At 34.1% G+C, this 12,311-nt stretch overlaps 2 protein-coding genes across 2 annotated transcripts; both read right to left on the bottom strand.

Annotated features, from left to right (window-relative positions):
- Nucleotides 1-1,937: 1,937 nt before the first annotated feature.
- LOC143610742 (receptor-like protein kinase HERK 1) lies at nt 1,938-2,363 on the bottom strand. The gene has a single exon (XM_077085139.1). It carries the CDS (start codon nt 2,361-2,363, stop codon nt 1,938-1,940), a length of 426 nt encoding a protein of 141 aa, XP_076941254.1.
- Nucleotides 2,364-5,040: 2,677 nt separating this feature from the next.
- LOC143610741 (uncharacterized) lies at nt 5,041-9,455 on the bottom strand. Its single transcript, XM_077085138.1, has 4 exons — nt 8,538-9,455; nt 7,117-8,127; nt 5,682-6,581; nt 5,041-5,142 (listed from the first exon to the last, which is right to left on the bottom strand). Exons 1-4 carry the CDS (start codon nt 9,453-9,455, stop codon nt 5,041-5,043), a joined length of 2,931 nt encoding a protein of 976 aa, XP_076941253.1.
- Nucleotides 9,456-12,311: the final 2,856 nt, after the last annotated feature.

Here is a 12,311-nt window from a genome sequence, read left to right as displayed (position 1 = left end):
GCCACGGAGGCAACAGGTGGGTGAAGTGTTTGCAGAATCTGCTCTTGGCTTTCTGCCTTTGCGACTACTAAATCACAGGAAAGCAAGTGAATCACAATTAGTGCAGATGGAAGTGGAGAAGTTCTCAAAACGAAGGTCCAAGTCAACACAAAAACGAAAACCAATGAGTTGTGGGTTGAGAATTAGGGCAGGCCGCTGGTCAGCATATCCAACCAATCGGTGTGTTGTTATCAGAAGTTGTGGAAGCCACTGAACCAGATGGAAAAGAAAAGACGGGAGGCTGGGAACAAAGAAAAGATGAAGAGGATCATTGTTTTAGGGGGTGTTTGGGATTGCTTATTTTCACCAACTTATAACTTATTAATATTTTGAAAAGTAATAAGGTGTTTGAGATTGCTTATATTGTGAGAGGAAAAGTTTTATAAGTTACACTTTTGTAACTTATTAACTTAATGAAAAGTTATAAGGAGGTAAAATAAGAAATCCCAAACACCCCTTAGCCTTTTAGGCGTGATACCATGTGATGAGAAATTAGTTTCTCGATCTACCCAATTGGGAGAGATATGCCTTTAATTTATATTAACAAATACGAGTAATAGTTACAGCATAAAAGGAATCCGGATTCATTAAAGTATCATATAATCAGCTAAAGTCTAACAAATCTATATTTTTTTAAATAAATTCAAGTAAAAAATAATATTACTTTTTATATGCATATATATATATATATATATATATATATATATATATACATATATATGTGATTTTTTTTTATTTAAGTGCACTTATTTCTCATGCCCTCATTGTTTTTGCGCCTTGGGCCTAGCCTTGAGTATTTGATAACTATGGTATCATCTAATACTATACTCATCCTAAACCCATAAAAAATTGAAAACTAAATTCTATATCCCAATGCCGGTGCCATTACCCAATATGGATTAAATTATAAGAAATTTTTTAAATCAAAAATGAATCTTTGTGAACAATGTGGATATCATTTGAAAATGAGTAGTTCAGATAGAATCGAACTTTCGATCGATCCGGTACTTGGGAGCCTATGGATTAAGACATGATCTCTGGATCCCATTGAATTTCATTCGGAGGAGGAGCCTTATAGAAATCAGATCGACTCTTATCAAAGAAAGACAGGATTAACCGAGGCTGTTCAAACAAGCATAGGACAACTAGACGGTATTAACGTAGCAATTGCGGTTATGGATTTTCAGTTTATGGGGGGGGGGGCAGAACTCCGAAACATTCTCTTGAAGCTCATTCTACAAGAACTCTGAATCATTCTCTTGAAGCTCATCTTCTTCATCATATATAACGCTTGCCCCGAAATATAAGTACTAATGCAATAGGATATAAAGTAATAGAAACAAAAGGAAACAATGATGACGAAATAAAACGGTAACAAAATAAGAAAAAGGTCTTACATTAATTTCACATCGCAGCTGAAATTCTAGTGCTTTCTCAAGTTCATCAACAATGTGGTCCATATTTGGGCGATTTCCTCGATCTTCAATTAAGCAAGAATATGCTACGTTTGAGTAGTTTCTGAGTGATCCTGGGGACATCTTATTCCATATATCAGGAAGGATTATATCCTGCAATGTTTTCTCTTCATATTGATGTCTAGCCGATGGGGCTAGAAACCTATTAGCGTCATTTTGAATAAATGCTTTCTTCCCGCACAATATTTCGAATAAAACGACACCGAATGAGTAGATGTCCGACTTGTGGGTCACACCTCCCGTCTTTTCAATTGCTGGGTCCATACACCCCATCATGCCAATATGTTCAAAAAGGTAGACCTGGTCCTTATTTTTTACGGTATGTTTGATGGAAATTTCGAAACCGGATAATTTACCTTCCCAGTTCTCGTCTAATAAAATTGTGTCGCTATTGATGTTACAATGCGTAACAACATAATCGCGTCACTCATAAGAATGAAGGTAACTCAACGCACGCGCCACACCAACAGATATATCCAATCTTTTAATCAGTGTGAGGTCTGGGTTGTTTAAATACTGCCTAAGACTTCCATTGGCCTCATACGTGGTTACAATGATCTTTTCATCTTTCTCATCACAAAACCCAATAATAGAGACTATATTTGTATGCTTAAGGTCAGAAAGAATTGCAATTTTCGTCAAGAACTCGAGGTCTCCTTCCCTATGCTTACAATCAAACCTCTGTGCAGCAATCTTCATCAACCTTCCAGACCAAAAGAGGCGCCCTATATATGTGGTACCAAATCCATCGTATTTGATGATGTTATCACGATGAAAGTTGTTGGTGGCCTGTACTATGTCTTCAAGCGGGATTTGTAAGTGAGCAAACTTGGTGATTGTTGATGCCATGTTCTGTTTATCATGTAGAAAGGATTGAAAAAACAATGAGTATCAAATAATATATAAAACTCTTCAATACACCCCATACATAAGCATTTGCATACTACTTTTGTTCAATCAAATGAATTGTATATATTTTATAAATAATACTAGGTCATCAATGTTAAACCTTAGACAAATGAATCAAAAACACCAAATACGATATTGCATAAAACGTTTATGCGACTCTTTTCATTAATAGAAAACAAGAACAAATATTTTCTACTCTCTCTACTCTTCTCTACTCTACCAAAAGAAAACTAATGATTGGTTTATATAATACCCACAATTCTAATCCTACTCAAACTAGGAATCACAATTTAATAATAAGTAAAAGATAATTATGACACCAAATTATTCAACTTGGTCCCTGAACTTTGGATCTCCACCAAACCGCCCCTTGAGATCTTCCGTACCACCCTTACACTTTTCGTATTAGTCATTCGGGTCCTTCAAGTTAGTGTTGCTCCAAGTTTTACACTCCCTCTCAATACCAACTTCTATTGTTCCTCCAAGATCCTTCACACCTTGTAAAGCTCGAATCTCTTTGAGCTTGATTCTTGGATTTGACTTTATCACTCTACCTTTAGGATTCTTTTTCCTGTTGACAAATAAGCTAGTTTCAAGATTACCACTATTTAGAATTGCATCACCTGGTTTTAGATAAGAAACAACTTTTGCTTTCTCAACTTCATGACTAACTATTATGGTACTCAAAGCAATTCTTCCATCTCCACCGATGAATGCTCCCTCTCGAACTTAACTCCTTCATTCTTTTGTTTATTCGGATCACCCGAACTTTGCATGAACCTCATGCAAACTCCAACGTCAACTTTGTTGGTTTGTTGATCTTCAACATTTTCTGTTCCACCATGACAACCCGTAACATGAGACGGAACTACCTCCTCGTGCACTTCATTCAACACGGTTTCTTTCTAGTCTTGTTCGGTTACCTTCACGGTTACGTCTTGATCAACCGTACTTTCTTCTTCAAACACAATTTCCTCATCATCTAAATTCAAAATAACAATAGATGATTCCAAGGTTACCTTTAACGGGTTCGAATCTGGCACTACTTCCTGACTTGTCCACCAACAGGAGCCTTCTTCAAACCATTCATTTACCAGGTTCGGTTTAATTCGGTATCAACTATGTATTTTCCTAGAACCTCGGCCATATTAGCCTCCACATCCCACGGTTCTTCTTCTCTAACAACAGCTGCATTACCTTCCTCCTTAGGTTCTCGACAGTATTTTGTCATATGCCCTTTTTGTCCACATTTATGGCACCTAAAAGGAAACTGTTTTGGTTTGTACCTTGATTCCTTGTCTCGGTTCTCTTCGTCTGATGAATCTTCTTCAGAGTAGTCATCTCGACCCTTTCGGTTCCTTTCTCTCTTCTTGGGTCGATCACGTTTCTCGTTCTCCCAATATTTACCCTTGCCTTTTTCACCGTTACAGTTTCGATTTTTACTAAACCGATGCTTCTCTTTCCTTCCGACATACAAGGCTTCTCTCTCGATTTAATCGACACCCCGGCTAACTGTTTTGCTAAGGCTTCTTATCCAGCAAGAATATTCTCGAACTCGGTAATACTCGGTTGGGTCGCCCACCCTTGAATAGCGGTAACGAAGCTACGATACTCCGGCCTTAAACCATGAATGAGTTTTCGCTTCATACGAGCATCGCTAACCCGAGACTGTGGATCGAGTTCTCCAATCTCGCGACACAGATTCTTAACTTTACCAAAATATTGTGCGATCGGAAGATCTCCTTGGGAAATCGTCATTAACTCACCTTCGACTAGTCGCAATAGAGCATCGTTCTTCTTCGTGAGTAAGGTCTCCAGCGTATCCCACGCTTGCTTTGGGTATTCGAGATCTTGAATGTGATCAAGAACATCATCATCCACCATTGTCTTGATTATAAACATCGCTCGACCCGCTTTCACCTGCCACTTTCCGATACTACCGTTAATATCGTTCGTGGTATGTCTCGTCTTGGTATCGTTCGTTACCTGCCAAAGATCTTGACCTTGAAGATACGATTTGATTCCTCCTACAATTTGCAATTCTGCCATCGTTTAGGATTCTTTGATTGAAGATCGGTTCTTGTTGCGACCAAAAACTCACTCTGACCGAACTTTGAATTATTTGTCAGATTGTGCAACAAAAAGCCACCACCTTATTTGGACCCACGGTGCACCCCAAATAAAAGCACAAGAAGAGAAAATACAAAGAACTAAATCTTGTTTTCTTTCTGGTAATTCGATGAGCAGCAGCAACAAATCAAAACCACATACGATAATATATATATTTATTCTAACTTGCCTTCTTGTTATAAAAATTAAGACTTCTATATGCCTTCTTGCTTTTACTTTCTCCCTAACATGCTTGCACTCTAATTCCACCGACTTTTACTCGTTAAGAATTGTTGACTTTTGAACTTGACAATCACAATTCCCAAACAAATATTACGACGACAATTTTCTATCCACACAACACACAATTATATATTTGCAAACAATATATATTATAAAGACTCACGCAGAAATCAAGCACTTATAATGAGGTCTTCGACGGAAACTTGAACACCTTCTGTTCGATTCTTTACGGTGATCAGAAACTTTAACACCTTCGATCGGAACTTTAACTGCGATCGGTTTCTTGGCCTCTTATGTCTTTGATTGGAACTACTACCGCAATCAAGACTTGCCACCGGTAGGAAACACGAGCCTGGATCGTTAGGCTCTGATACCACTTGTTAAACCTTAGACAAGTGAATCAAGAACACAAAACACGATATTGCATAAAACGTTTATGCGATTCCTTTCATTAATAGAAAACAAGACAAATATTTTCTACTCTCTCTACTCTTCTCTACTCTACCAAAAGAAAACTAATGATGGGTTTATATAATACCCACAATTCTAATCCTACTCAAACTAGGAATCACAATTAAACTAGACCTCTAATTTATTTAATAATAAGTAAAAGATAATTATGACACCAAATTATTCAACTTGGTCCCTGAACTTTAGATCTCCACCAAACCGCCCCTCGAGATCTTCCGTACCACCCTTATACTTTTCGTATTAGTCATTCGGGTCCTTCAAGTTGGTGTTGCTCCAAGTTTTACAATCAATATAATTTATAAACATATACAGCTTTCAATATGTACATAGGTAAGTTGTACGCTCTTCTTATCATTAAAAGATTAATGCATGAATAACTTTTTATATGGAATATAAGTTGAAGTTAATGTTTATATAAGTGCATTTAAAAATTACTTGAATTTCTAGTGCCCTCTTAAGTTGTGTTAGAATTGTTTTTGTTGTTGGTCGTTTTTCTCCTTCATGATGCAAGCATCGGTAGGCAATCTCTTTAAATACGTTCAATGATCCGGGCACAATTTGTTCCCTTATTTGCTCGAACACCACCTCATCATGCTTTCCTTTTTCAAATCTGTTTTTAATTAAATATGATAGATGGTGACCTTCTTGCTCGTGGATTGCAATTGTTGATCTCCCGCACAGAATCTCAAATAAAACCACAGCAAATGAATAAATATCAGATTCTGGGGTTAAGAATCCCAATTTTTCATATAGCTGGTCCATGTATCCCGGTGTGCCACATGCATGATTGATGGCATACTCTGGTTCTTGAGTTATTGGTTTTATTATGGAAAGCCTAAAATCAGCAACTTTTGCTTTCCAATCATGGGTTAGTAGAATATTTGCAGTTTTGATGTCCCCGTGTATCACCTTTGCTTGTTTCCCAACTCCTCCATGAATGAAATCCAACGCACTTGCAACATCGATACATATATTAAGTCGTTTCACCCATGTCAAAGTAGCATCGTTCAAATACTTATCAAGACTTCTTCTGGATGCGTACTCATATACAACAATTTTTTCATCATGTTCATCACTATAGCCTACAAGACCAATGAAATTTTTGTGCTTATACTCCCAAAGAATTTGGAGCTCACCGAAGAATTGTCTTTCCCTTTGACCAAACCTCATATCCAATCTCTTTGCAACAATGGTGTTAACTTCATCACCATCTGGAAGGTTTCCTTTATAGAATTTCCCATATCCTTCTCCACCAATACAATTATCATCATGGAAGTTTTTTGTTGCCTGTTTTATGTCTTCAAGAGGAATTCTGGGGTTGTCCATGCTATTTTCCTGCCAACCATGAGAGTATTAAGAATAATCGCGAAAATGCATACTGATGACTAAAATAGTATTTGAAAAATATATACAGAAACCTTTGAATGCTTATAGAAAATAGCCCGTCAGAACACATTTTATTAATAAAAAACTACAAATTGGTGAAAAAATTTAGTGATGAGGTGACTTGGTTGGTGTTCAAAATTGTGGAAATAAAAACTCTGTAATGATGATGAAGTGATGATAGAGTCATGGAGATATCATACTTATAAACTGAACTTACATGCCTTAATTACTTTAAATCCCAGCATTGTCCATAAACCGAACAAAAAATGAGTAAGATAACAAAAGAACCTTTAGAACTTCATCAATAGTAAAATATAAGTTAAAAAAAGTGATTTTTCAATATAAACTGTAATGTTTGGGAGTATAAATACTATTGTACATACGGCAATAAGTTTTTGCTTTACTAATTTAATCTAATACAGTAATACCAACAACCTTTTTACGTGTGTACAGAAAATGTTAATACTTTTTAGCATTGACTTACCTGTAAGTATAATGTTTTCTCAAGTTTCTTGACAACAACTTTCATTGTTGGACGTTGGTCTTGAGTTTCTGCCACACATTGATTTGCAATTTTCATAAATGTGTGCAAAGAATCCTTGTTGGGTCCTCTATCTAAAACAAAATTATTTTCACTGGCTTCTTCCTTTATTAGAGGATCTATCATGTCCTCTAGTGTTCTCGCACAGAAGCTTTGTCTTGCCACAGTGGCCAGCCCTTTGTCACTCTCTTTAAGGTAAATTGGGTCATTGACTTTCCTTCCACATAGAATCTCGAACAAAAGTACTCCAAAACTATAAACATCGGATTCTCTTTTTAACTTACCACTCTTCTCATATTCTGGATCCATGTAAAATTTTGTGCCAAAAAGTTTATTCAGATAGAGAGCTTCGTCATCTTGATTTGGAGGCAGGAATATTGAGCTTCCAAAGTCAATAATCTTTGCCCCCCATTTCTCGTCCAACCCAATGTTGAAACTCTTTATATCACAGTTTATTATCATCTTTTGGTCTTCCATCTCATAGTGAATATACTTTAATGCATGTGCAACATCAATGCAGATTTTCAAACGTCTTTCCCAATTCAAAATACGCATGTTATTGACCTTTCCCAAATAACAACCAAGGTTTCCATTAGAAACATTTTGGGTGACAAGGATCATCTCAGAACCTTCAACACAAAATCCAAGTAGAGTGACAATGTTGTGATGCTTAACATTGTTTAGCATTTCAATGTCTGTAAACAAGGCTTCTTCTGTATACATGGGGTTTACAGAAGGATACCGTTTTATAACCACAGTATTGCGTCCCTTAGCATGTTGACTTTTATTCTTCCCTTCTTCGGATGTAGGATTTTCTTTATCAAAATGCTCGAGTTCTGCTCTGTATAAACTATAGTCATCCCAAAATGGTGCAATTCTGTATGTCTCTGAAAAATTATTTGTTGCTAGTTTAATATCACTAAGACGAATCTTCAAGTGTTCCAAGTTCTTTCCCTGCAAACATGTGACAAAGGGGAAAAAGAGTTACAACTTATACTTGCTAGAAAAATGAGAAATTGGTGAGAAGAATTTGTGTTAGAAAAACTAGAGAGACATTTGCAAACATCTCAGAAGCCTCAAAACAGGTTCATTGCAACCCATCTCCACCTCACTTCCATCCGACTCAAAGCCTTCTGATCGACCTATACCCAGGCCCTTGCTTCATTTTCCCATGTGTTTCGTGTGCCCAACACATCACGGTTTGGGTCTTGCCAAATGGGCTAACCCATATGGTTTTCCCAAGGCCATAAACCTTTTATAGTTGGCGCTTGTTCTTAAGTAAAGGCCCAACACACACACACACACACAAATGAAAAACAAAAGAAAAAGAAAAAGAAAGATAATCAAACACAAATGGGTCTTACATTATTCAGCTGATATTCCAGTGCTTTTTCAAGTGTATGGACAATATCATTTATGTTTGGGCGGTTTGAACGTTCCTCCTTTAAGCAAGAATATGCTAATCTTGAGTATATGAAGAGTGATTGTGTAGACATTTGATTCCATATATCAGGATGGACTATATCTTGAAGTGTTTCATTTTCATAATGAGATCTAGCTAGTGGAGCTAGAAACCTATTAGCCTCGTTGGTAACAAACGCTTTTCTCCCACACAAAATTTCGAATAAAACAACACCGAATGAGTAGATGTCTGACTTGTAGGTCACACCTCCTGTCTTTTCAATCGCTGGGTCTATGCACCCCATTGTCCCAGTATGTTCACAAAGGCAGTCCTGATCCTTATTGTGTACTGATTGTTTAATGCAAATATCAAAACCGGATAACTTGGCTTCCCAATTCTCGTTTAATAAAATTGCATCGCTATTAATGTTACAATGTATAATAGCATAATCACGTCTCGCATCATAATGGAGGTAACTCAAAGCACAAGCCACACCAACAGATATCTTCAATCTTTGTGGCCATATGAGTTTCAAATTTTTTAGATGATCCCCGAGGCTTCCGTGGGCCTCATATGTGGTTACGATTATCTTTTCTTCTTTCTCATCACAAAACCCAATAATAGAGACCACATTTGTATGCTTGAGATCGTAAAGCACTGAAATTTCCATCAAGAACTTGAGATCCGCTTCCCTGTGCTTACAATCAAACCTCTGTGCAGCAATCGTCGTCAACCTTCCAGATTGCAAGAGTTGTCCTTTATAAGTGGTACTAAATCCACCGTGTCCGATGATGTTATCATGGTTAAAGTTGTTGGTGGCTTTTACTACGTCTTTAAGTGGAATTCGTAAGTGTGCAAAGTTGGTCATTGTTGATTCCATGTTCTGTTTATCAATTAGAAATTAGGAAGAGTGGATACAATTGGTTACAAATGAATGAGAAGGTAAGATGAGATCTAATGAGATGTAGTAAACATATGGCTTCCACTTGACATTATATTCTTTTTATTTGAACAACCTTAATTAAAAAAAATATGAATAATTTACTCAGTAATGTCAAAACACATGCATACGTATATGCATAGTTGCGTACTATACTACTATTTATATTCGGTATCAACTACGTACTTTTATAAATATTCAAATATGATACTAAACTAGTTATGTACCTGTTGCGTTGTGATAGTGTATTAATGTGCACTCGATTGTTACTATTTAAGTTCACTATGATACCAATATTAAATTTACAAATTAACATGTCAACACGGATTACATTTCCGGCACGAACACTAAAAATAAATTAGTAAACATTCAAAACATATTCAACACTTGTATACGTATATGATGAAACAACAACGTAACTCCTAAAATTAGGATACAAATTTAAAATATCATTAAAAACAAATGCAGTTATTGGTGCAAAGAAGTTAAACTAAAATTAAAATATTAAAAAAACACACGATAGCTGAACTATACACAAAAAATAAGTTAATGTACCTTCAAAACAATATTAGCATTCGTATAGACTATAATAAAAGAAAACAAAGTTAACAAATAAAACAAAGTTAATAAATAACTGGTTATGTGTAAACCTCAAAATTAATATCTAACGCACCAGATTATTTCTTACACTTCTTAGATACACTTCACTTCTTAATATAACTCCACCATGGATGTATAATATGTATTTGATTATTTTATACAAGTTATTCTTTCTACACATATATACAATTAAGATAAATGATAATGTACATATATGTGCATGATGTAAATCCAGATTAAATAAAAATATACATATGTGTATAATTAGTTTCTTTTTTTTATGAAACCGGGATGAAAAAAAATTTGGTTTTTTTACTTTTTAAAATTTTTGTTCTTCTTTTGTTTTATAATTTTTTTAAAAGTTTTTTTTTATCCAAAATGGTTCTCAATTTCAAAAAGTTCTCTTAAAATCTTCACCACATATATATATATATATATATATATATATCATTGGGGAACTCCAAAAAGTGGAGAACTGAGCAACACTCTTCCTATCCCTTGATCATTTCCCCCACATCATTATGATCAATGTTGTAAAAGTAAGTCGAGTCCTCTCCGAGCACTCGCTCCAAGGTATGGTGTCGAGGAGAGGTTCTTTAACTCCGCCTAATTACTAAAAATTGTTCAAAGGTGGTCAACATCAGCCAGAAATATATCTAGTCGGTTAACTTTGGCCTATTTTGACTTGAAAATACAACATAATTCGTATTTCTATAATATTAAAGAACGAATATCATTCTTTTAATTAATGATTAACATTTTTTAGAATAATTTTGTATTTAAAAATGTATTTCTCTTATTTATATTGATATTCACTTATTTTGTTATAAATATTAGTAAACTTATGATATTTGAAATATATATATTATCCAAAAAATTAATTTTCTTTATATTTATCATGTCCGAGTACTTTCCGAGTACTCCCCGAGTACTCCGACTACTCCCTCCAAAGGGGTCAGCCGCCTAGCGACTTTTGCAACATTGATTATGATACACCCTCAATCACTTACATCACATCATTTTTATAAGTGAAAACAAAAACCGTCGAAAAAAATTATAAAAATAATTTAAAAAATTATAAAACCAAAAAAACGAGGAAAAAAAACAAAAATGTTTATCAAGCATCCTCGTTAAAAAAATTCTCGGATTAGCTTACGTGTTTAGTTTAGGTAGATATTAAAAAATAAAAAAAATTATAAAAAAACACAAAAGAAAAATTAAAAAAAGTAAAAAAAAACAAAAACGTTAATCTAGCATCCCGATTTAAAAAAAACGGTGTAGCCTTTGAGTTTAGTCTGGTACATATATGTATATTATCATTTAATCTCCTGGTACATAATATACACATATATACATTATTATTTATCTTAATTATACATATATACACATTATTAGTTTTCTCTTGGTTTACATAAATTTTTATACATACATGTTTAAAATTGAAAAACAAATATTATATATAATTTTAAATGTTATCATTAGCATATTATATACTATGTATATTGTTGAAGATTGTAAAAAAATATATATCTAATATGCTTTCATTTTACAAAGTAAATTTTTTATCATTAAATTATAAATATATGCTTAAAAGTTGATCCATTTTTAAAAATAAATCCATTTATCTATTGGTTTTTTTTTCTACATTGTCATATAAATTTATAAATTATAAATATATGATTTAAATCTATCTATTTATTTTTTTAGTTAATTTAGTAAATTATACATATATGTGTTAAATTGTAAGGATAGTATATACAAATCATTTTCAAATATAATAAAGTTTATCATATTTAGTTTCTTGGGTTTTTGTTATCAAGGATTGCTTTGGGCTTTTTGTCAATTGGCAAAGTTTAAAAGACCCTCAAACTTATCAAAATATTTTTCATTGTATAGCTCAAAACTATTATTATATGAGAAGTATTCTTCGAAATTGATTCATAACCAAATTTCTTTCAATTATACATATATGGAGTGTTCTCGGGTATGTTTTTACACGTACATTATTTTTTTTTATGAAGTTCATTTTTTTATGAAGAAAAATCATTTTGGGATATCAATTTATGTATAATGATACAAGTATAGATGTAATACATTTTCTATATACGTTATGTATTGTTTTATTTGTAACTAATTATTTAGATCATCCCGTGTGTTACATGGGCACTAAATCTAGTATGTGTATAATGAATAACA

Source organism: Bidens hawaiensis, unplaced genomic scaffold (genome assembly GCF_021521415.1).
Source record: "Bidens hawaiensis isolate Kalapana, Puna unplaced genomic scaffold, B.hawaiensis_p1.1 tig00027754_1, whole genome shotgun sequence".
NCBI lineage: Eukaryota > Viridiplantae > Streptophyta > Magnoliopsida > Asterales > Asteraceae > Bidens > Bidens hawaiensis.
Note: the sequence above shows the minus strand (reverse complement) of the source record. Positions and strands in the feature narration are given on the sequence as shown.